The sequence below is a fragment of the Saimiri boliviensis genome, chromosome 8, assembly GCF_048565385.1.
Source record: "Saimiri boliviensis isolate mSaiBol1 chromosome 8, mSaiBol1.pri, whole genome shotgun sequence".
In the NCBI taxonomy this organism is placed as follows: domain Eukaryota; kingdom Metazoa; phylum Chordata; class Mammalia; order Primates; family Cebidae; genus Saimiri; species Saimiri boliviensis.
The window spans coordinates 28864506-28890212 of record NC_133456.1 but is presented as its reverse complement, the minus strand read 5'-3'; the positions used below and the strand labels follow the sequence as shown (position 1 = coordinate 28890212).

The following is a 25707-nucleotide window of genomic DNA, read 5'->3' as shown; positions in this document are numbered from 1 at the left end:
CAGACAGATAGGAGAACCCTGAAGGATTCCAAGGCACCAGCCAGACAAAGACCAGGGAAATTGCTGAGGCAGAGAGAATAGGAGGAGCACAAGCTCTGAGGCAGGAGCAGCTCTGGAGTGGGCAGGGGCAAGGAAATGATGATCTGTGAAACTGGACTGGGTGGGCAGGGGTGGGGGTAGGCAGGAGATGAGTTCTACTGGACGAGGGCCTAGGTCATGCAGGGCTTGCAGGTCGTGGGAAGAGTTTGGATTTTATTCTAAGGGCAATGGGAAACTAGTGGAGGGTTTCAGGGTAGGGGTAAGCAAGATCCAACTGACATTAACAAATGGATGGTACAGGGGAGAAGCAGGCACGCCCTTTCAGAGACTATTACTCTTCCCCAGACATGTCAGTGACTTAGACTCGGGAGGTGGCAGAAGAGGTATATTTTGGAGGTAACACTGACAGGATGTGGTGAGGGGCTGGATGTGCCTGCTGAGTAAAGGAAGTGAGTGATGGATCACTTCTAAGCTTTGAGCTTTGACAGAAGGCAAGGACCTTTTAGCTATAACTTACCAACCTCTGACTGTGCAGTTCTCTTGTCCATCTTGCTACTGGATGTCTTGAGCCTCAGGATATAGTAAGCGTTCAATAAACATTCTTGAATGTATAAACTGACTGCAGGCACAAATGCTTTAGCACAACAGGGCCCAACCTTTTTGGCACCAGAGACTGGTTTTGTGGAAGACAAGTTTTCCACAGATGGTGGGGGGTGGGGGCAGAGGATGGTTTTGTTCCACCTCAGATCATCAGGCATTAGTATTAGCTTCTCATAAGAAGCCCACAACCTAGATTCCTTGAATGTGCAGTTCACAATAGGGTTCATACGCCTATGAGAATCTAATGCCACCACTGATCTGATAGGAGGCAAAGCTCAGGCAGTAATACTCGCTGGCCCACTGCTCACCTAGTTCCTAACAGGCCACAGACTGTCCAGAGGCCCAGGGTTTGGGGACCCCTGCTTTAGCACATGGAATGGGTTCAATAGTTTTTTTTTTTTTTTTTTTTAAATTTTTACTCAGACAAAATTGTATAACATCAATTAACCATTTTAAAGTATACAGTTTAGTGGCATTTAGTACATTCACAATGTTATGGAACCATCATCTATACCTAGTTCCAAAATATTTTTATCACCCCCAAAGGAGTCCCTATACTCATTAATTAGTCATTCCCCATTCCTTCCTCCCCACCCCCAGCCCTGGGCAATCACTACTATGCTTTCTATCTCTGTGGATTTACCTATTCTTAATATTTCATATAGATGTTATCACATCATATGTGACCTTCTGTGGCTGGCTTCTTTCATTAGCATACATTTCTGAGATTCATTTATTGTAGCATGTATTAACACTTTAACCCCCCACTGCTCCACACACACATCACTTTTTTTTTTTTTTTTTTTTTTTGAGATAGGGTCTCACTCTGTGGCCTAGGCTGGGGTGCAGTGGCGTGATCTCAGTTTACTGCATTCTCCCTATCCCAGGTTCAAGCAATTCTCCTGCCTCAGCCTCCCAAGCAGCTGGAAATACACCACCCGGGTTATTTTATTTTTATTTTTAGCTGAGACGAGTTCTTTCTATGTTGCCCAGGCTGGTTTCAAACTCCTGGGCTTAAGCGATCCTTCTGCATCAGCCTTCCAAACTGTTGGGATTACAGTCACAAGCTGCCCTGCTGGGCCACTTTACTCCTTTAATGGTTAAATAACATTCCATTAGATGGATGTATCACATTTTGTTTATCCATTCATCCTTTGACAGACGTTAGAGTTGTTCCCACCTTTTGGCTATTGTAAACAGTGCTGCTGTGAACACTGGTGTACATGTATTTGTTTGAATACCTGTTTTCAATTCTTTAGGGTATTTATGAGCGGAATTGCTGGTCATAAGGTAATCTATGTTTAACTTTTTGAGGAGCCACCAAATTGTTTTCCAACAGCCCAATAACGTTTTACTGAATTTAAATAGAATAGGCAGGGGGGAGTCTGGGAGGCAGGGATGAGGGCTTTTCCTGTCCTTCACAGGCAGCACTGGACTCTGCCCTTTACTGGCTGTGTGATCTGGGTCAAGGTACTTAAATTCCCTGGGCTGCCTCCTAATCCTCAAAGTGGAGAAGATAAAACCTAATTTCTGCCAGCTGCGTGAGATACTGTTTCTGAAGCTCCAGGCACAGAGCAAACCTCGCGCATTGATTGCCTTCCCTTATTCCCTGACCTTGCCTTTTCGTTCTTCACTCGCTGCCGCGTGGCCTCGAAGCCCAGCCCGCACCTGCAGCCCCCAGCTGAGCCGGGCTGCAGACTACAACTCCCAGCGAGCACTTCTTCCCGGCCTCTTCTCCCCTGCTGCTGCGCATGCTTTGGCAGACGTGGCACCGGGAACTCGGAGGCGGGGAGCGGCTGGGAAGTGGCGGTGGTGGTTGGCCGCGGTGGAGCTAGCGAGCGGGCGGGCGCGGGCGCGGGAGAGGAGACAGGAGCCAGCGGTGGGCAGCGGCGGCGGGGATGGCGCGGGCCGGGCCGGCGTGGCTGCTGCTGGCCATCTGGGTGAGACTGTGGGGCAGGGGTCCGCGCCGGCACGTGTGCCCCGCGTGCCCTTCTGCGCTCTCTGCTCCAGCCCTCTGCGGGACGTGCTGGGAGCTGCCCGGGGCGCTGGGATGAGGGCGTGCGTGCCAGCAGGCGGGTACGGGGTGCTACGCGGGAGACGGCGAGAGTCCCGGTTCCCTCCCGCTTAGCGTTCCCGGGCGCTGGAGCAGGAGGCAGCTTTGGGGCGCCGGGCGATCCCTAAGCAGGGTGCTTGCGCCACGGCCACAACTTTGCGGGCGTGCAGGTCGGGGCACAGCCACCAGCTCCGGCGGGACGCCGGCGGGCTGGAGGTTGCGCCCCGAGTCAGACTCCGAGCCCTGCACCTGTGTGAGTGCGGGGTGGGATGGGGGTGCTTTCCACCTGCACTGCCAGAAATCTTGATTTGGGGCCACTTTGTTCTTGGCTTCGACCCCAGGCGGCTGAGAAACTGCGGGCCACCACCCGGGCCTCCGCCCACAGGCCAGGCTTGGTGGGCTGGGTGGGGTTGACGCGGCTCGCCGCGGTGGGGGAGTTCTGCTCCTATACCCAAGTGAGGCTGGCTCGAGCCACAGCCACTTTCTAGCTCTGGGACGCGGCGGCTCGTATCTGAGCTGGTCTCCTCATCCATGAAGTAGAAAGACAAAGGTACGCCCATAAGGTGGTTCTAAGGGTCGGATAAGGTCTCAGAGGAGGAAGCTGTGTAAACTGCAAAATCTTGCAAGAGTGGAAAAGGAGTGGGCTCTAAGAAGAGTTTGCTACACTTAGGGGGCGGGGAGACCCCAGGCATCCCTGAGAGAGGTCGGAATGGGTGTGCCTGCTGGCCCAGGACTGGGGTTTGGCCTTCTTGGGTGTGTGATGGGATATTGCGGCCTCCTTCCTTCTCTTTTCCATAACTTATGCCCTTCCTTATTTTAGGACCAGCCTGGGTCCTTTTCTCCTGAAGTTCCAGGGAACTTCCTGTTCCTGGCACCCTCCCCAACCCAGATTTTCCCATTATTTTCCGTTTGGGTGTGGCAAGGACACTGGACAAACAGAGAAAAAGAGTGCGGGTTGAGTTGCTTGAAACATTTCCATCTCCCAGTGCCCTGGCCTTTTGGATCGCCAGTGAGGAGTGGCCTGGTACTCTCTGGTTGGAAGTGGGTGGGGAGGGAAGCCCCCTGTTCTCTTAGGTCTGTGTTCTCCCTCCTGGGGAGAACCAGCCTAGAGTGGGGCAGTGTCACTTCATTGAGTCTGGGTTTGTTGAACGCTTCCTTTGCTGTCAGTTCCCTGGAGCCAGTTGGTCTGGGTGGGTCTCTGGGCTAGGAAGGACTGTGCAGAGGAGGGAGCCATCTCCTGCGAGGCCCCCATCCGCCTTTGCAGTTGGGTTGATTAGGAGGTGCTGCTTCCCTCCCTTTCCCCTCCCTCTTGTGAAAACAAAGGGCTTGAGAATCTGAAATTTCATTTGGTGGACATATTTATCAATCCCATTGTCTGGATTGATATTTTGCCCTCCACTGGGTTGGATTTTGGGTGGAGAGCAAAATATATGTTGTGCCTGCTGTCTGGTGTTGCCCAGGATTGGGCAAGGAGGTCAGTCCTGTGGGCAAATAATAACAGAACAGCGAGTGTTGTGACCTTAAGTACCATACGTTGATTTAAAGGGAGCCATACGTTGATTTAAAGGGAGGTCAGCCATGGCTTTCCTGAGGTGGTGAGGTTGAACAGAGGCAGGAGGGGGTGTGGTGGTTAGCTAGACAGTGGAGGGCTGCAGGTCTCCTTCACCAGGAGATGAAGAAGAGCAGGTAGGTTTGCTGAGAGCGCTAGAACCTGGGAATCCTGAGCAAGCAATTTCTATCTTCTCCTTTCCCTAAGCCCTAGGGTTGACTTAGCTGGTAGGAGGTGGAGGGAGCATGCCAACAAGAGCAGTGGTGAGTGGTTGTTGGACAGCGGGTTGGGCCTCTGTAAATTTAAATGCTGTGTCTGTCTGATAAGGGCTCCCCATGTCCCTGGAAGCCGGTCAGGTTTCTTTGTTCATTTAATATTTACTGAGGGCTGATATGTGCACAGCACTGGGCTGTGACCTGAAGGGCATAAAGGCATCTGCAGGGATTCATGTATGAGGATGTACAACCACCACATTTTTTATAATAGCAAAATTGTGGAAATGGGTTAAATGCTCAATAATAGTGGCATGGTTAAACAATACCTGGCCTTGTCCATATCATGGAAAGTTATGTTTGTCTTTGTTAGTTTGGCCTGCTATAACAAATATCCCATAGACTGGATGGTGTATAACACTAGAAATGTATTTTTCATAGTTCTGCAGACTGAAAGTCTGAAATCAGTGTGAGAATACTGTTGACTTCTCATTGTATCCTCATATGATAGAAAGAGGAGAGGACTGGACAGTTTTCTTGGGTCCGTTTTTTAAGGGCACTAATCCCATTCATGAGCCATCCACCCTTATGACCTAATTACCTGTAAAAGGTCCCATCTCCTAATAGCATCACTTTGAAAGTTAGGATTTCAACATACGAATTTTCAGGGGCATGACAGAAATATTCAGTCCTAGCCAGGCGCAGTGGCTCACGCCTGTAATCCCAGCAATTTGGGAAGCTGAGGTGAGGATCACCTGAGGTCGGGAGTTCGAGAACAGCCTGGCCAACATGGCAAAACCCCATGTCTACTAAAAATACAAAAATTAGCCTGGCATGGTAGTGGGCGCCTGTAGTCCCAGCTATTCAGGAGGCTGAGGCAGGAGAATTGCTTGAACCCAGGAGGCAAAGACTGTAGTGAGCAGAGATCATGCCACTGCACTCCAGCCTGGGTCATGGAGCAAGACTCCATCGCAAAAAAAAGAAAGAAAGGAAGAAAGAAAGAGAGAGAGAGAGAGAGAGAGAGAAGAGAGAGAGAGAGGGAAAGAAAGGAAATGTTCAGTCCATTACAATGTTTATAAAGGATGTTTATATTTACCAGAACGTTAGGTTTATTATGAAAATATTTTATGATATTTATGAAGAATATGTAAGGATGTGGAAAAATGTTCAAGTGTAATAACTAGGGGAAAAGCAGGATATAAAACCAAATCCCGGGGTGGCTGAAGTTATGTGTGTGAAGAATTAGCAGTGCATCAAAATGTTAACAGTCGTTGTTCTGAAAGGTGGAGTTGTGAGGACTTCTGCTTCTTTGCTTATGCTTTTCCGTGGTTTCCAAGTTTTTCGCATGAATATGTATTAGTTTATGATCAGAACAGTTAATAAAGATTTTTTAAAAATGTTCCTTTGGGGACCCTCAGCTTTCCGGAAGAATACTGGGGTGGAAGGTGTCACAGTCAAACACGTGGGACAAGTTAGTTCCAAGAGCTTTCAGGCTTGGCGTCTGTGCCCTCGGAGGTTATAGCTGTGGGTGCCCTCCCTGCAAACGCTCCTGGGCACAGGGGCAGGAGGTAGCCCTGGGGTGTGGGGCAATCCCTGGCAGGCCACACTGCTCTGCTTCCATCCCTGCGCTGACTGTCTGCTTTCCTGCTGTTCAGCTCAGCTCCTCCTGTGGCTGATCCTTCTCTAGGGCTGTCCATACTGATTGTCTTGTGGTCTCTATCCAGCCTGTAGAATGGAGAAACATCGAGCTGGAGTGAACTCTAGGTCTCCTAGCTCAGTGGTTCTCAAGCATTGGGCCAAGGACTGAAGCTGGGCTGGGTTGGAGTTTTCTGGTCTGTAGTCAAACTTGAAAAATAATAACAAATTTTTTTTTTCATGAATCTAAATGTTTTCAGTTTAAAAACTTGTCAGTTTTTCTGACATGATATATTTTGGGGGAAGGGGGTTTCAGAGTCCCTGGTTGTAAAATAAGACCTGTTGTAGCATATTGTGATTTCTTTTTAAAAGTCCCTTCTTGATAACATTTATTTTTAATATATAAAATCCATATTGCATATCTATATTTAAAAATATATATTATGCTGATCTGTGAGATTCAGAAGTGATCTAACTTAGCCTTCTCATTTTATAAGAGAATGGCAAGGCTTAGGGAGGGAAGGGACTCACTCAAGGCCACCCAGTTAGTGAAGGCAGAGCTGGGAGTAGAGCCAGATCTGCTGAATATAAATTGGGTTCTTCCCACTCCTCCATCTCCCGCCTGCTTCTCTGTCTATGCCCCTGATGGTTGCTTGAAGCTCAGACCCTGGAGGGCAGTGGGTGGAGGTGCAGGAGGCAGATTTTGGCTCCTGGTTTCTCCTGTAGAGTTTTTAAGGTACACTTATTTCACTTATTTAGGTTCTGTACGTCTCTGGGACCATTATATATTTAATAGGCTTTTGTGGGCTGGCCTGAGGACCAAATTGCCATTTAAAATGCTGTTTGGAACCTGGAGTGCACATTTCCCACAGAAATAAACACATTACAGTGGAAGTCTTAAAACAGACCTGCATATAAGGTGGAAGTGTGGCTGAGTGCCATAAGAGCAGCAGCCCCGTATGCTGGGGATTCAGAATGGGGCCAGGCAGTGGGACACCGAGTGACCAGAGAAGGCCCCAGGAAACAGCAAGGTGTGAGCTGGCGTCACAAGGAGGGCAGACAGCAGGGAGCCTCCTGTCCTGGCTGTGGTGTGCCCAGCACCTAGCACAGGGCCTGGCATGTCGTTGGCCCTGTCCGTGTTTGGCCGTTGGAACTAATGTCACAGGCAGAGAAGGAAACCTTCCAAGCCAGAGACATAGGAAATGAGGAATGATAGGCCAGGCTGTATGGAGGGAGGGTTTGAGTCTGGGGCTGAGGGGAATAAGACTGAAAAAGTGGATCGTAAAGAACCTTAAATGCCTGGCAAAGCCATGGGGACTTGATTCTGTAGGTAATGGGGAGACATGATGAAAGCTACCCTTTTAATAACAAGATCAATCAGGCCACATGTAGGGTTGGGTAGGAGGGGGAGAGACTGGATTAATTTTCCCAGAACAACACTTTCATCCTCTTACTTTTCTCTCTGTTACCTACAAGATAAATTCAAGTGTGATGTAGTGGACAGAACACGGGCTTTTAGCCAGCTAGACACTCAGGAGCTGTGTGACCTTGGGCCCTGCCTCAGTTTTCTTGTTTGTAAGTGGTGGTAATGATATCCGTCTTGCAGTGTTGAAAGGATTAGAAAAAATACAGGAAGTACCCAGCACAGTGCTTGGCACGTGAAGGTGCTCAGTCACTGGAAGTCTCAGCAGTCATTGCCAGTTGTTGAGTAAGAGATGATGGGGAAGTCAGTTAAGAGCAGGAGGTGGGCAGGGAAGGGCCAGAGAGAGGCTGCATGATTTGAATGTCAGGTAACGGGGCCCCTAGTGCTGCTAGGATTCTCCCCATGGGAGTTGCTTGGAGCTGAGCTCTTGACTTCCTCCTTGCACCCTCTCTGCCAGGCTGCTGCAGAGATCCCAGGTCGGGGGCGGTGTGCAGAGGGGTTCAGGATGTAAGTGCACTTGGTTTCTCTCCCCTTTCTTCTGAAAGTAGATCTTCTCTTGACAATGAAGACACCATATCCCTGGAGGGTTTTGCCCCAGCTTTGTGGTTTTGTTCTGTCAGGCTCTGTGTCTTTTGTGGTGGTTGTGGTAGCTTTTGAGGCTGTCTGAGTGACGATGGGCCAGAAATGAATGCATGGGGTATAAGGAGAGGCTGAGGTTCTTCCACATTACCTGGACTTGGGATGGTTTATTTGTTACCCCCACCTCTATAGCATTTCTATATATTTCACATCAGTGTGCTTTTGAGCCCCATGTAAACTTGATGAGGTGAGTAGGCTAGCTGATTACTCCCTGGAGAGGGACAGGTGGCTGGACAGCGAGGTGGAAGGCGACATGCTGGTAGATGAGGTTGGGGCGTCTGTGGCCTGGAAGGTAAAGGCATAAAGGCATAAAGAGATAGGTGGGACCACAGTCACAGTCTCAGGGCCTGGCTTGAATGTGTAAGCAGCTGCACTGGCAGCCATTTTCCAGAAGTGTCCCTGAAACTTGCTTTTCAGCTGCTCCCTGGTGACTTTGGCATGGGACGGGGATGCCAGGCACATGCTGATCATATCCTTCCCCTGAGAAGCTCCAGTTCACTGTCCCTTATGGCCACCCTACATCAACAGGGTCTCTTTCCACATACCAGTTTGCAACCACTTCTAAATAATTAGCCCTGTGATTTTTGCATTGAGGGGTTGAAGACACTCGTGGAATGTGGGGTTAAAATAACCTTTATTCCTCAAAGTCACACTGAGGCCCCAGTTTGATGCACTTTCCATTCCTGGATGGTATGATGGTGGGCCTGTGTCCAGCTTCAGAGTTTCTAACTCATTACAGCTATGGGAGTGCGGGGCGGGAGTGTCCATTCCCCACAAAGAATCTTACAGTTCCTCCAACCCCTTGGCGTAGGCAGATTTCTTGAATTCGTGAGCAGATCCTTTAATCCTTGTTGGAAGAAGTTGATGAAGATCAAGGTTGAAGGCTGCAAGCTAGGGCTTAAACATAAAGGTGATCCAGTATCTGAGCCCAGATGTGGGCCTGGTAGGAAAGCTCTGTTGTTGGACCAGGCAGGGAGGGTCTTGAGGAACAAGTAGATTTGTTATCATCACCAGGTGTATTCTTGCTGGGTCCCGGGCAGAGTGGGGTACATGCCCCCTATTTCAAAGGAAGGTGGACCAGCACCAGCATCCTACATGTGCTGCAGGTGTTCATTCATTCAACAGATACTTCTTTTTTTTTTTCCCCCAATGGATATTTCCTTGAGAATCTTTTATGAACCAGGCCTCATGCTAAGGCATTGGGGATAACCATAAATAAGATAGACACCATCCCTTTCTCTCATGGCCTGGTGGGATAGCCACTGATTAATTATTTAATTCATGTAGTAAGTGCTGGAAAGAGAAAATGTTAATATAATGTGGTAAGAGGATGTATAACAGGGATCTCTAACCTAATTCAAGGAGTCAGGAAAGGCCTCTCTGAGAACCTCCAGGCCTTTCTTAGAATACTGTTTTTAAATGTATAAAGTAGAATACACAGAATTACAAAGAAAGCAGTTATATTGAAATACAGTTATCAAAATATAACAAGATTGTGATAAAATAATATTTATGTTTATAATGCATCATATAAAAAGATCGAAGATACAGGTTTGATAACTTCCGTAATTTTAAGTAGTGATAAGCATACACAGTGTTTCAAGGTACCTTATAATGTGATAAGAAAATATGATTTCTGTTGGTGGCAAAGTCACAGACACTGCTACTCTAATTACTATTGCAGTTTGTTACCTACATTCATAAATGTAGAAAGCATTTATACATTTATAAATACATTCATAATTCAGTTAGAGGTTAGTGAAGATAAAGATGTCATTTTTCTCCATCCAAATTCATAGGTTCCAGTGGGGAAAAAATATCTAAAACTTAGAACTAAAAGATGATTTTGTAACCTTTTAGTATCATACTAGAGTATTGTATTTTATAGAAACCACCTAAGGACCAGCTGTGCTTTCGGTGACATAACTCGATGTTTATTATTTTTTATGACCCATACTTTGTAAAGTTAGGTAGGATGCAAATGATTTCTGTTTGGTAAAGAAGAGAAACACAAAGATTATTGCCCTGAAGAACATTAACCAGTTTTAGCAATCTTATATCAGGATTATATCCTCTTTTTTAGAGTCTCTTATTAGTTAAGTAGAACTTGGAAATATGCTCAATACCTGTTTGTATGAGAATTAGGTTTTTAACATTTTAGAATTATATTTGACTGCAGTTAAGAACCACTGAGTGAGCAGGACGTAAGGATGTGTTACTTAGAAGGGAAGCTGGAGGTGTTCATTTAGGGGTGCTGTTCAGGAGAGTGGGTGAAGTCACCTGGGGCACCATATAGGGTAGGAAGAGAGGGTAGTCTGAGTGAGCCGTGGAACTTCAACATTTAAATGCTGGGGAGAGGAGGGTTTACAAAGAAGGAAGGAATGATGGCCAGAGAGGCAGGAGGGAACCACGTGTCCCCATTCTCTTCAGGAGGCCAAACAAGGTGAGAACTGGAAGTGCCTGTAGGGTTTATCTACAGGGAGGTCATTATTGAGACTTCACCAAGAGCCTTTTTGGTGGGGGTGGGGAGGGGCAGATTTCAGAGGGATGAGACATGGAAGGAGGGAGGAGGATGGGAGGAGTGGGGGAGATGGAAAATTCTGGCTGTGAGTGGAGAGGGGAGTGATATGGGGTCCAGAGAGAGGGTTTTTAAAAGATGAGTCAGTGGTGGAGTTTCTTCACCTTAAGGAGATATGTGTAAAAAGGATTCCTGGGCTGCCAGCCCCTTGAGGTGTTTTTCTTTAAGAATAAAGTCCAGGAATCTGTATTCTCGCAATAGTGAGCACTGTGGTGTAGCACAAAACCAGACACATTTCAAAGTTAATGTTAGTGACTGGTGGCATTTTGCCAACCGAGGTGGGTGCTCTTGATTGAGTGTGTGGCATCAGTTCTGCTCACATTGGAGCTGTGTCACCGTTGTCTGCTCGGTGTCACTTGGCCTGATCACGTGCTTTTCTCTGAAAGGATGTGGGGGTTTGTGGGCATGCTGGTAGCAGAGGGAAGATGGATCAGGTTGACCTCTTTTCAGCAGGTCACGCTCAATAGCTAGATTGGAAGGGACAGCAGACTTGCCAGCCTCTCGAGTATTATTCTGGGTGGAGCAACAGGGAGTGAATGATGTTCCAGGGATGTCTGTGGGAACTATTAACATTGACAGGTGAAGAGGAAAGCATCAGATCTGTCCTTGTGGGGTCCTGGCTCTACTGTTTTAGGCTTGATCTGAGGCAAATCCCTTCTTTGAGCCTCAGTTTTCACATCTCTAAAGTGGGGATAGTACCACCTTCACCTATAAACACTGATTGTTTATGACAGTTTTTCAACTCCTGCAAGAGCAGTTATACATTTTACAGTATAACCCAGTACATATTGGGTTCACTGAATGCATTGTGTTTCTACCTGTGCTACTCACTGGTGTTTTCTAGTCAATGTAATTTTAAAAAAATGCTAGTATGACTCACTGATTTTATGACTAGACTCTTGTGTTGAGACCTGAAGGGTGGAAACAGTGACATAGACCCCCAACTTTAGAGGTTGAAATGACATAATGTGTGTAAAGGCATGTATGTACACTGTGGATCACGAGCACTGAGTTGTTATTTTCTTGTCAGTGTTAGCAGAGCTTGGAGGCAGAGTTGATTTCCAGAGTGGGACTTCACCTGCTCTTCCTCCCTCCCTGCTGCCTGATTCAATGTTCCCTCTACCATTCTTCCTCGTTAACAGGCCTGGCACACCAAGCTGGCAGTGATCCAGAGCCTTCTTGGCTCAAGAAGAGGTTTTCCAAAATATTAAAAGCTTTAGGGACTTAAGTCCTGGCTAAATGCACTGCAGTTGCAATTTCAGGATAAGAAAACCTGTTTTCATAAGCTCTCAGATAAGTTGCCCTGCCCCTGAATTGTCCATTGTTGACAGCCACGTTTGTGCCATGGGGAATACAAGAGGGGAGAAACTGTGCTGCCTAGCCCCAAATATAAGGTGTGGCTTTTTAAAGGAAGTGAAATGTAAGAAATACAGCTGGCTTCGTATTTACAGCAGCAAGCAGTAAGGTGTGTGTGGCTCTGGGAATCTGTCTTCCTTAGGCTTCAACTCTGGTGCTAGAGTCTACCAGACTTGGATCTGAATCACAGCTCTCTTACTTGCTGTGTGACCTTCAGCAAATTTCTTAACTCCTCTTAGTCTCGGGTTATTTATCTACAAAATGGGTACAATAAGAGTGCTTACTTCATACCCTTGTCAAGATAATTAAGTCAGATAGCACGGGAACTGCTTATCTCACTGCTGGCCACACAATAAGCACTCTACTTTCAGCTGTTACTGTTATCATGGGCTAATCCCTAGGCCCTGGATTTGGAATTAAAAAATCCTCTCCTGGTTTCCGTTCCTTGCCAGGTGCTTTTGGATTTCCCTTTGTTAATAAGCACAGTTATTTCCCTCAGCTGCTACTAGCCAAGGGTCTCATGTTCCAGGGCTAGCCTCCTCCTCTCCCACCACACACCGCATACTGCCCCCCCAACACACACACACACACACACACACACACACACACACACACACACACACACACAATCACCATCATTCAGGGTCTCATGGCGGCGCTTGGTTTTATTTCAGAGGCTGCCAGGTAGACATGTGAACATTGGGAAGCATTGGTGATGAGATCCCCAAGCTTGATTTAAGCTTAGGCCCTCACTCTTGGTGAAGAGTGGTGTTTAGCTATAGTGTCTCCTGGCAGATGCTTAAAATTTACCCTTTTAAGGGGCATACAGTATGTATATTTTAAAATTAGTGTTCTTTCTTACATCTCTCATCAAAGCCATTCTACAAGTATTTGCTAGGTATGTGTTGCATGCTAAGTACTTTGCAGATTCCATATAATAGTCATGAAGAAAAGCAAACCACACAATGTCATATGAACGGAGGCCAGACAGTCATCTAGCAGTGCAGAAGGACAGATAAGCACTGTACAAAGGTGGGAAGGGGCACCAAGCAAGCGCTGGGTGGGGAGGAATCAGAAGGCCCATGCAAGAGCTGGGGGCACTATCTGGCTGTGTTCTTCCTTTCTTTTTTTTTAGGCGTGTTATTTTCCTTTTAACTTGTATTTAGAAATAACATCAAATTTATAGAAGAGTTGCAAGAATCCAAAGGATTGTCATATGCCCTTTACCTTGATCCCACAAATGTTAGTATTTTATCACATTTGTTTTTATCTTACTCTTCCTCTACATATATAAAATTTTTATATGATGTTTCTTTGCCCTCTAAATAGTATTTCCTAAAACACAAAGATATCGTCTTATGTAAGCATAGTACAATGATCAAAACTAGGAAGGTAGTATTTGGTTCAGGACCCAAACCAAAATCACACACTGCATTTAATTGCGCTTCTTTAGTTTCCTTTAATCTGGAATAGTTCCTCAGTCTCTGTCTTTTGTGACCTTAACATTTTTTTAATAATTTTCCTCAATTTGGTTTTTGATGATGTTTTCATTTAGTGCATTGTTATCAGGGCGCACCCAATGTCAATTTGACCCATTACTGGTGGTGTTAATGTTGGTCGCTTAGTTAAGGGGGTTTCTGCCATCTTTCCCCACTGTAAAATTACATTTTCTGGCGGGGAGGTACTTTGAGACAGTTAATTTTTTTCATAATGGTAGCCAAATTGTGGTGATTTTTTTCTTTAAACATTTAAATTGGCCATGCTTATTATGGCAAGTTGAAAAATAGAGAAAGGGGAAGAATAAATACTATCCAAGGGCAAATCTTCAGTGTTTTTCCAAGCATACTTTTGTTGTGGATATACCATGTATATTTTGAATTCTATTTTGAAAGACAACATTAAAGCAAATATTTTTGCATTACAAAGTCTTTAAAAACACCGTTTAAATAAAATACCATCTGAATGACTTATTCTTCTATTGAGTGGTTTACTCTAATTTTTGTAACCATTCCACTGTTGCTGGACACTCGGTTGTATATAGGTTTTAACTCTTACGAGTAGGATGGTTGTGAGTCATATCTGTGTCAGATCTCTGCTGATTTCCTCAGGACACATTCCTAGAAGTGGAATTACCACGTCAAAGAGCATAAATACTTTAGAGATACATGATAAATTATGCCAGCTACCTTTCCAAAATAATTGTACTTGTTGAGGTTTCTGCCAGCAGTATATATAATAGTTGGGCTCCATATTATAAGAGATTCACTAATGGTGTTTCTCAACCTTTTATTTTTTTAAACTGTTACCCACCATTGAAGATTTGTGTTGAGATTAATTTCCTATATTTTTGAATTATGAGATCCTATTTATTTCTAAAAATAAATTATGGTATAAAATGGCACATTACTCTTTTCGAGCTACAACAGTCTGGAACAGAGCATTAGGAAGAGCTCTGAGAATCACTGAGATGGTGGTATCTAGGGAAGATCGTTCAGGACAGTGGGGGATTTGAGGTCACATGTGAGCAATTAGGATATTTCACCTAGAGAATCCTAAAAGAGACGCGTTTGCTGTCTTTAGAGTGTGATAGGCTGAGAGACGGTTGTGTGTGTGTGTGTGGGGTGGGCAGCGCGGGATTTAATGTTTCTAATGAGGAGCTTTCCAAGATGATATGGGTGTGGTATAGGACATGGAACTTCTACATATTAGCATGTTGAGTTCCCACAGCCTTCTGGGTCCACCTGAATTGAGTGGTCTTGGGAGATTTTTGAGTCCCTGGCTCTGGAGGACTACCTGGAAGCTGAAGATGCTATGTGAGGAATTTTGAGGGGATTTCTATATTTGTGGGAAACCAATTAGCCCATCTCAAATCTGAATGTTAAGAGATGTCCTGGCTTCTCTGTCTCCAGCAGTAGCCCTCTTACCAAAAAAGGGCTGGGGTAAGGAAACTGGAGAATTCCCAGGCTAATTCTTCCTTCATTTGTGGGTAGCTCACACCAGGTGACCAAGGTACTTGATAAGAACAGGCACACTGAAAATTTGGGCTACTACGAAGAACACGGGGTAAATCCATCCCTTGACAGTCTCTCTGTCTCCTTCCTTCTAAATAAAATATCTAAAGTTTAATGCATGGTTTGGTGCGTGAGGCACTTTGAAATATCCCAATTGGAACAGATGTTTGTATTTCTTCCTAGTTAAAGCTTTTGTGCAGTGAGCACTCAAGATCTATTTGTATGTGTGCCAGAAGACCCAGAATGAGAACACCTTAAAAAAGATCATTATTTCACTCAGGTAGAAGCCTGCACAGTGATATTCCAGGGCCAGTATATCCCTTTGTGGTGTCAGGGACCCAGGTAACGTCTGTTTTGTTAGCTCCTCTTTAGCAGGTCCGTCCTCATTTTCTCAAGGTGGCTACTTGAGTTCCAGCCATCTTGTCCAAATTCCAGCTGGCAGGAATGTGGCAGGGACTAAGAAGACTCATCAGATGTCTGTTAGGGACGATTTCTAAAAGTTGCCACATCACACTTATGCTTACATTCCAGGGGCTGGAACATGGCCACATTTGCTGCAAGGGAGACTGAGAAGTGAGGCTTTTATTGCAAGTGGCCACATGCCCAGGGAACCAACGGTTCCTTCGCAAGGTGTGATTACCTCCTAGTACTTCTCTGGTAGTGGTCATGAGAACAGGTTTACCGAATGATAGGATTGTGAAGGACTTTGGAAGTCACTTTCAGTTCCTCAGTTTTCCAGAGGAGGAAGCAGACTTGGAGGAGGAGTGCTGACAACCAGTAATAATCAAAGTCAGCACAAAACCTGGGTGCTGTCTCCAAGTACGGTGCTCTTTCTGCCCAAGCACGGGCTCTACATTCTCAGCCTGCTCAAGTTCTTTGACCTTGGCGTCAGGGCCACATCTGTTTTCTCAGGTCCTCATCTTCTCCCTGAGTCCCAGCTTCTTATGAGTCTAGACTTAGATTCTGACATTTCAAAACGATTTTGAGCAAAGTGTGGGTGAAACCAAATTAAACCCATTTCTTCCCAGTTCTCAACATAAGGGTATCTTTTTTTCAGGTGACAGAGCAAAAGAGGTGGAGTCCCACCTTCACCCTTTTTCCTCAGTGTTAAGCTTCTGCCTCCTTTAGCAAGCTGCTTTTACGTAATTGAATCTCTCTTCCTTCACGGTCTGCGTTGAATAGTAAATCTATAATGACAGACGGCTTTGCCAGTTATAGAGAATGTGAGGGTGCTGGCACGCGCCCCAGAGACGAGGAGCTTTTTAAAGCTGAGGTGTAATGTGGTAAGGACTGTTCTCCCTGATTATCTTCCAGCGTGCTGGGACTCTTATCTCTTTAATCTGATGGTGCTGCTGGGTGGCGACCAGCCTCATTAAGTGAGGTAAGTGAAGAGAGGAGTTTGTGTGTGCTACGTTAGCAGATGGAGAGGACCACACACTTCCTGCATACAGCCTCTGGCTGGGAACAGACCTGGGCTGATTGTCACACGTAGGATCTTCATGCTCTTGGCCCCAGGAACATTGGGAGACTCTAGGATCTGCTGGGCTTGCAGAAAGCAGAGGGTTAGTCTAAACTGCTGGAACCCTCCTTGCCCTGGGATTCTGGGAGATGGGGGATTCTACTGGTTGCTTCAGCAGGCCCTGCCTTGGAAGGAGATATTCCTTTTCTGTGTGGGTTGTGGCATCCATTGTAGCAGTCCAGGGAGCTTGGGTTTAGAGAAGAAGGCCTCAACCTCACAAGAAGGAGTCAGGAGGCCCACGTTCTAGTCCTGGCTCTGTTACTCACCTACTGTGTGACCTTGGTAATTAATATAACCTCTCTGAGCCTCAGTTTCCTCATCTGTAGGATGAGGCAAGTACCCACCCACGGGGGTATTGTGAGAGGTAAATGAGTTAATGGGTATGAAACCTGGGAAACGTACTCTAAATGTGCCATATGACCTCTTGGTCTGGGTCACTGTGCAGCTGGTGATGATTCAGGTTTTCTGGTGGCTGAATGTGTGTACATGTTCACTCTTTCCTGCCTGGACCTGCTGCCCTGCCTGATTGCAGCCAGGGCCCCTGGAGAGGAAGAGGTGGTCCCTGTGTTACTGCTGTTCTTGCTCCCCTTGTAAGTTGTTTTGCTAATACAGAGAAGTACGATTATTCTGTGCTTCTGCATGCCAAACTTTGTTAGATTCTTTGTCATTTTCCCCCTGCAGTCCTGAGCCACCCTGCAAGGCAGGCACTGGTATTCTCCTCTCCACCTTGCAGGTGGGGAGTTGACACTCAGAGGTCTAGTAACAGGCCTGAGGTCATCTTACTGCAAATGGTGACACCTGTATTTACCCTGGGTCTGTCTGACTTCTGAGCCGGTGGTCTTTCTGTGGTGTCTGGAAGATTGCAGAGAGAGGAGAAGAAAGTGGGCTTCTAAGTGGGATGGTGGTTTGTGTGGCAGGCCCTGAATGAGCAGACACCTGTTACAGAGCACTGCAGGGGGTCTGGAAGATGAGGAAGGAACTCAGTCTCCACACCATTGCCTCCAGCCATGGCAGAGGCAGGCAGTGAGACCTCTGTGCTGGGCACTCTGGTGTTGCTGGGCTCTGAAGAGAGCCTGTACTCTGATGGCAGGGGAGGGATTGGGTGGTGGAAGGGGACTGGTGCTCCAGGGGTAGGGGTGCAGTGAAGCTCTGTAAGGGCGTTTGGAGGTTGGGGGCATTGGTGCTCTGATAGTGATGTGCTGGTTGGCTGATAGTAGGCAGGACCTGGCATTGGGGGCCTTTATTTCCCAGCAGCAGAGAGGGGGAAAGCCATTTTCCTGGCAGCATTCTGCCCTGCACCAGGGAGATGTTTTATGGGTCTCAGCCCAGCCAGTGGGGGCAGCTCAGCCCTGATGTAAATACTATTAAAGCTGAGGGTTGGTGAGCAGAAAGAAAGCAATTATTGGAGAAGGTCAGAAGGAGTTTGCATGGTGAACAAAGGGGATCTTTTTTCTCTCCTCTACCTCTAGAGCGATCGACTTCGAATGTAAAGAGCCTGCCAAGCCCAGGAAGAATGCCGTGGCTGGCAGGGAACCCTGGCTGCCTTTGGAAGCACTTCTCAAATTCTGCCCTTTCCCCCTAAAGGGCTTGACAATGGAGCAGACAGTTTGTGCATCATTAACATTGTTATTGTTTCGGTAGTTATTGTTGTTATCAAGGTTTGTGGGTTGTAACTTAAGAAGTCTGCAGTAAGGCTCTTGGCAAGGTGCTCCGAGGCTTGCTGGGACTGCATCTTAAGGAAAGGAAGGAGCGTGCACATTGGAAAGGTTAAAACAGACTGAAGCAGAGGAGAAAGGAGAATGTTAAGTGGCAGGAGGAAAGTCCCCTTGGGCTTATGGGGAGGGAGGAAAGTGCTCCCACTTGTCTGCCTCTGTGGTTGTTTGCTAGGGTGAGGGTCTGTCTGAGGCCAGACACAGAGGGGTCTTCCATCCTTCCCCTTCTCAGAAGCCCAGTTAGTGTCTTAACTCTTTGGACCTCATCACCTTGGATTCTCCCTGAATCAACCTATCCAGATTATTTTTCCTCTCTTGTTCTCAGATCCTGCCACTCTAGGCAAGCCCTGCTTCTCCTGGCGCACTAACACCCACACGCCCCCATCTTCACGGGAGACAACCCGACAACCCATCCTTCTTCTGACCCTGTGGCACCACCTCACACCGTCTGATTACCACCTCAGCTCCTGCGCCGGGTAGTCTTTCTCTCCTCTGCAGCCTGGCTTCTAGCTCCTGCCGCATGTACCACGGACATTCTCTCCAGTGTTCCTGCAGACTTCACAGCCTTTGGCCGTTTCCCAGGCCCTCCCCACTCTGGATCACTCCCTTTCCTTTAGAAGTGTCCCCTCCCTGGTCTCGGTGGATGCAGCCCTCTCCACCTCCCTCTTTGTCCTGCCTTCTCCCTCACTGAGGGTGCTTCCTGTCTCCTCCCTCTGAGCCCGGCCTATGGGGACTTCATTTACTTGGTGGCTCACCCTGCAACCTGGAGGATGCCTGCATTTGATGCCTCAATGTCCACCTGTCCAAAACCTGAACCTATTATCTTCCTCAATATAAGAGAAAAGCCTCCTCCACTGCTGCTTCTCCATTCTTCCTTCTTTGGCTGTCGTTCCAGCCTCCCAGCCCAGAATTCTGGGAGTCACTTCAGACTTTTTTTCTCTTTCTTCCTCACTTACCTGTGAATAGTCATTGGGTTTTGTTGTTTTTCCCTCCGAGGCTTTTGCATTGATCCATGTCTGTCCACTCTGGCAGCTACCCAGCAGGGCCCTCCACCTCTGGCCTCCCTGGCTGCTGCCCGGTGTGAAGTCGCAGCCAGATGAGTCTCAACAATATGATGTTCATCCTTTCACTCCCCCGCTAACTGGGCAGTGATGCTTCCCACTTCCTTCTTGCACCAGGCCAGGCCTTGGGCAGGCTTTTAAGAGCCCAGCCTGCCCCTCTGCCTTCTACCATGCTCCAGCCCAGACCGCACCCCCCCGAGCTGTGGTCTTTCTGGTTTCCCTCGTCCCTTCTGGGCCTCCCAAGGGCTGCTGTGGACTCACCCATCACATGCTGATAGTGGTGACCTCTGCTAAGGTCAGGAGTGTGGTAACAAGTGTAATTTGTCATGTTTATAATACTGGGCAACATTTTCTGAGGGCTTTTCAATGGGCCAGGTCCTGTGCAGGATCCCTGCCTCCTCCAGAGCTCTTAATCTTGGGGGTGGGGGTGAGGGTGAGGGTGCAGAGGAGATGGACCCTTTATAAGGCTTCAAAACCAGCTTGGCTGTAGGTGATGCCCAGTGTGAGTCCCAGCAGCATGCCCAGTGATGGTTTTCAAGCAAAGTAAATTTGCTCAGCCCATTTCTGGTTGGCCTTAACTTCTCTACTGCATGACGCCGAACGCTGGGTACGGGGCTTGGCTGGCTGGCTGGAAAGTGGTTTGTTTAATCTCAGCGGCCCTTGGTTAGATGACCTGAGGGATGGACTGGGTTTTATGGGAAGGAAGCTGAGGGTATGCTGTGAGCCTCAGGCTCTCGTGGTTTCTCTTATAGACACTGTGCTGTCGCTGCGACTTAGCTGCATGCAGCACTGCCTGGGCAGGTGAGCAGCTCACTCTCCCTTCCACCTTCCCTTTTCCTTCTCCCCAGTTCCAGAAGTGTGGGTGGCTCCCAGCCTCAGGAGGTTCTGGGCTACAGGTCAAAGTCCTGAGGCAGTTGTTGCTCTCCACTGGTCAGATTATCTGAGGATTAAAAACAGAGCAGTGAGGCAATGTGTTTTTCCAACAGATTATTATTTTTTTCCCTTTAATCATGTGCATTGAGCTGTGGAGTTTTCAGTCTGAAGTCCATTAGCTCCCTGGGAGCAGTAGGATAACATGTAATAATAATAAAATTTAGCAGACTTTTTTTGGGAAGCTTTTAAGGTGGCCTGCATAAGGGCAGTGGGTCCTCAGGCATTTTACCCTGCTCTGCGGGATGTAGTGAGGGAGAAATCATTCCTTGACTTCTTCCTGGTTCATTTTACTCTGAGAAGAGAGAACCTTTGAATTTCAAGGGCAGATTATATTTAGAAACACTAGAATATGGTCATCTTTCAGTTTTCTTCTCTGCTGAGATGGAAGTTTGTGTTACATATTATGGTAACTGATACTCTCGAAGTGTTTTCTGATTTATAAAACACGTTCAATAAATTACCCCATTTCATCCTCACAGCAATCCCACGAGGGAAGTATCATTATCTCTATGTCAGACAGGAGTCACTAAGCCTCTAAAAGGTTGAGTGACATTGGCTAGGCATCTTAGCTATTGAGTGGTATGGCTCAGACTCAATTCAAGACTTCTGGCTGCAAAGAGGGGGGCTGAGACGCCATGTGCATGTTAGAAAGACTGGGATTCAGATCCTGACTCTACTTATTAGATACGGAATTTTGGTCAGATTATTTTAAAAAAAAATTTTTCTGACAGAAATTAAAACTCCTCTCAGTTTGATTAAGCATATCAAATAAGCTATGGTTGCCTCTTTTTATTGACCACATTCCTCCATGAGCTCTGTTCTCTCTCTGTTCTGGTCTGGCTGCTTTGCAGGCTGTTGAACAGTTGTCATCCTGGGATTTCTCATTACCGTCAACGTGGTAATCCTCTTGCTTTCTCTTTCATTGAATTCTTTGTTTCCTAGTTTCTGTGTCTCTAATTTTTCATTTATTTTTTTGTTTTAGTGGAAAATGCGTCTCAGTATCTTTCTGAGAAAGGGTATACTCGTGGTAAATTTTAGACATCTTGTATCTTTCATCTGTTCAAGTAAGTCTATTTTCATGATTGATAGATAGTTTGGCTGGTTATAGAATTCCAGTTAGAAATCATTTGCCTTAAGAATTGTGAAGCCAGCACTTCATTGTCTTTTGTGTGCTGATGAAAATCTTAGGCCAATTCTGATTCCTGGTCTTTTGTATGTTGTATTTTTCTTTCTTTGAAATGGTTAGGATCTCCCCTTTGTCGGTAATATTCTGAAAATTTTCAGTGATGTATTTTGGTAAGAGTATTTTTATTCATGATGCTGGGTCCTGACAACTGAAGACTCATATCCTTCAGTTTTGGGACATTTTCTTGAATTATTATTTTAAATTTATTTGCTTTTTTTAAAGATTGAGTCTCACTGTTGCCCAGGCTGGCCATGAACTCCTGGGCTCAAGTGATTCTACAGCTTCAGCCTTCTGAGTAGTTGGAACTTCAGGCAGGAGACACTGTGGCAGGCTTTGAATTAATTTTTTGATAATTTCTTTTTCTTTTTTTTTTTTTTTGTTGTTGTTTTTTTTCTTTTTCTTTTTGTTTTCCTGGAGTTCCTTTAATCTGGCTCTAGTGCTTGATGGGTCCATTCTGTTATTTTTCTTAAGTCCTTTTAAATTTATTGATCTTTCTGTTGTATTCTCTAGATTTTTTTTTTTCAATTCTACTTTCAACCCTCATTATTTCTGTGACAGTTTTTCATGATTCTCTTTGAGTATTTCTTTTTCTTTATAATATTCTATTCTTATTTTATGGATATACCATTTTATTTCTCTGATAATGATTTTCTTGTTTTCTTCTGTTTTTTAAATTTTGTTTTTCTTCTACATTTTATCTTTCCATTGGTTTGTTCTGGTCTCTGTCTTTTATAACTGGTGAACCTTCGTTATCTGTCTATTTTGAAGAGCAAGGCCAGTACTAGCACATGGATTGGAAGCTCTGTGAGTGTGCAGAGGGAGTGGAGAAGGCTTGTTTACTGTGAGAGCCTCACAGTGGAGATTTGAGCAGGAACTTAGCTGTTTCAATTGAGGATCTTCAAGTCACTGCCTTTAGCTTGTTTTTCTTATGCTCCTCAGTTTCCCCAGAGGAAAATTCTCTATCTCTTGCATGGGGAATAAGATTGGCAGGTGGCATTCCGGAGAAGGGAAGGGAGATGCTGGGGGCTGGGAGCCTGGTAGAATGAGTGATCTCAAGGTTCAGTTTGTAGACTTTCTCTGAATCTCCTTGTCTTTTTTGAGGGCCATCCTACCACCCTCTGCTGGGTTATCTCCCAGTAGAACCTTTCTTACTCAGTATCTCCATATAGTAACCCTCTTGCCTTCTGTCCGGTGGGCAAGGGGCTGTTGCCCAGCTGTGCAGTCTGAACAAGGGGATCTGCTTTGTGTCTACTCCTTATTCACACTTTCAGTAACCCCTTACCAGTTGCTTTTAGTCCACCCTTCATTGTGCCTGCAGAGGTCCCTGGTACCTCCAGTTCCCGAAGTTTTCCAGGGTTCTTTGGGGGAGAGTTGGCATATTTCTTGTTGACTGACCTCCTGCGATCATTTGACTGAGTAAGAAAAGCTAAAAGCATCTCACCCATCCATTCCCACCCTGAGCATTAAGGGATGATCTTATTTCTCTGCTTATTTTATGCTTTGGTGCTTCTAGATGGGATGAAGTTTTTACATTGCCCCAGCATATTGCATTGGGGTAACATGAGGAGTATGGACAGACATTGACCTCCCAGGGGGCTCTTGACATGTGTAACAATGCAGAATGTTTATACAAACCTCCCTTGATATCCTTGAGGGATTGGTTCTAGCATCCCGCCTCCACAGGGTACCAAAACCCATGTATGCTCAAGTGCTTTACATAAAATGGTGTGGTATTTGCATCTAATCTATGCATGGCTTCCTATATACTTTAAATCATCTCTAGATTATTTTGATACCAAATACAATATAAATGCTATGTACATAGCTATTATACTGTATTGTTTTTATTGGTATTTTTTATTGTTCTCTTATTATATTTATGTTTTTCAAATATTTTCTACCTATGAGTGGTCAAATTTGTGGATGCAGAATGTGCAAGATAGAGGGCTGACTGTGTATATCTGCAGTCCATACAGCCTTATAAAAGTTCGTGGCGGGGAAGGGAGACTGGGAGTGGGCTGGGGAATGTCCCTGGAGTGAAGTCGGTGTGGTGCATGAGATGTGTTGGTTTGCCTTCGTCCTCTGGAAGTGAAGCAGCTCTAGGCAGCGTATCCGTGGGTGCTGATTCTTCTGGGGCTCAGCCAGAAGCTGGAACTCACGGTCATCGGCTCCTTGATCCCCAGGTGGTCCTTCCTTCGTGGTTGTCCTCTGCAAAGGTCTCCTCGCTCATTGAGAGAATCTCTGACCCCAAGGACTTGAAAAAACTGCTCAGAACCCGGAATAATGTACTGGTGCTTTACTCCAAATCTGGTGAGTGTCCCTTCCTGGCCTTGAGGTCAACTGTCGGGTAGGATAGGATAGAGGGGAAGGAGGGGGGCAGAAGTGGGAGGCGGGAGACCTTAGGACAAAAACGACTCCGGGAGGGTCCGAGGGACATGGGGTTTGTCAGCTGTCCTCAGAAGACAGAGGCGAGGCGCACAGGGGCATTAGCTCTGCCGCTTTCTGATACCAGGGGATGGTTCTACTTCTTTTTATGAGTGTTTGTTGATAAAGTCGTCTGAAGCCCCTCACTTCTCAAGAGGGAGAGGGCGAAGTAGGACAGAGGGTCACTATGGCGGGTACCAGGGATGGACATCCTGGCTTCTTGTACAGGTGTGGGGCTGAGCCCCGCCAGAGCATACTTTGCCAGAGCTGTTGATTAACTGGCCAGGCCAGTTTGTTGCCAGCTGAATGGGCCCAAGGCTTGGGAATGCTCACCCCAGCTGGCAGCCCTGCCCCTGCCTGGCCCATCTGTCCTGCTCTGGGGTCAGATGCAAGACTGAATTTGGAGTGGGCTCTAAGCTTGGGACACAGCACTTCTTGGGGGCAGCGGCCTGCCTCTCTTTTGACCTTGAGGCTGGCAAGGACATAGCAGATGGAGAGAGGTTTGCTTGGCTCTTGGCAGTGACTTTGGGGGAGGGTGAACGCCGACTTTATTGAAGTTGTTCCAGCAGAGTTAAGTGTTTTTTTGCTGCTTCTAAGGATGCCAAGTTTTCTGTGGCCCTGGAAAAGCAGCAGCCAGTGGCTGGGCCGGTTCCGGGCACAGCTTTCCCCGGCAGCTTGGCCTCGGCACTCACTGGCACCTGGGGGATGATAGAGGCTCCAGACGTGCCTGCATCCTCCAGGCATCCCTGGCATGTGGGATGTGTTCATTGCCACTTGCGGCTGCTGCTTCCCCTTCTGGGGGTCTGGCACATATGCGCTGAGTGCGTTGCTGGGAGCCTCACGTGTGACTAGCATTTCTCGGCTGTCAAGAATAGGGGTGAAATCAAGGGAAAGGGGAAGCAGTGTTCTCTTGAGGCCTGGGGCACAGGACCCTGAAAACATGTGGCTCGCTGCCTTGGATACTCCTGGAGTTGGAGCTAGAGCGATTGTCAGTGACAGACACACTCCATTCCTTCTCTGGGGTAGATCCCATCATATAAGCTCATCATAATACAGTCTCCTGTGCTCCTTTGCCATGAGGGAAGCAGTGCAGGTTGTCAGAGGACATCCAGTATACAAATGAGGAAACTGAAGCTGGGAGTAGCAGACTGATTTGAGGTTTCCAAACAGCAGTGGGGAGCTGGTCCCCTGTGCCTTGCTGCCTCTCATTTTCTCTGGTGGAGGATGGGAGTATTGATTCTGCAATGACAGAAAGGCTTGGAGACCAGAATGGGGCTGAGGCCAGAAAATCATTATGGGAAGTTAGAGAGTGGAAAGGTGGGGTCTGTTTTCAGGAGCGTGCAGGGCAGGAGGTAGCACCTGAGTTCTCTTTCCCTCACCTGACCCTGTCTCGAGCCATTGAGAGTAAATCCCCCACTTGCCAGTGCTTCCCACCTGCCAGCCTACTTCCTGCTTTCATCGCCTGGTGGGGCCTGGGCACTTCTTTTACCTTCCTGCCTCCTTGCCCACGCCTGCTGCATGAGACATGTGACCTTCAGTAGAGTTTTTGAGCAGTACAGAAACTTGGTTTTCTTTGTTCCTTCCAATCCTTCCAACTAGCACCTCCCTTTCCATGGCTGAAAGGCAGGGTTAGGGCAGGGGGTACTTTATCTTGTTCTAGTTTGTTCCTCCCCCTCCCCTGCTTCCCAGAACCCAGTCTGAGTGGTGGAACAATGGCTTTCTCCACTTCAGTGACTCGCCCTCCTCCTGTCACCCTGACTGTGGTTTCCTGGGAGTG

At 46.8% G+C, this 25707-nt stretch overlaps 1 protein-coding gene across 2 annotated transcripts in view; it reads left to right on the top strand.

The window, feature by feature from the left end:
• Positions 1 to 2400: 2400 nt before the first annotated feature.
• PDIA5 (protein disulfide isomerase family A member 5) overlaps positions 2401 to 25707 on the top strand; it is a 127345-nt gene continuing 104038 nt past the window's right edge. The window contains exons 1-2 of one of the 2 annotated variants that reach the window (XM_003941662.4): positions 2401 to 2579; positions 23690 to 23816. In XM_003941662.4, the coding sequence (XP_003941711.1) occupies positions 2538 to 2579; positions 23690 to 23816 (169 nt within the window). In that variant the 5' untranslated portion in view covers positions 2401 to 2537. The remainder of the gene's footprint in view (positions 2580 to 23689; positions 23817 to 25707) is intronic. The other variant, XM_074404235.1, reaches the window with a different exon arrangement.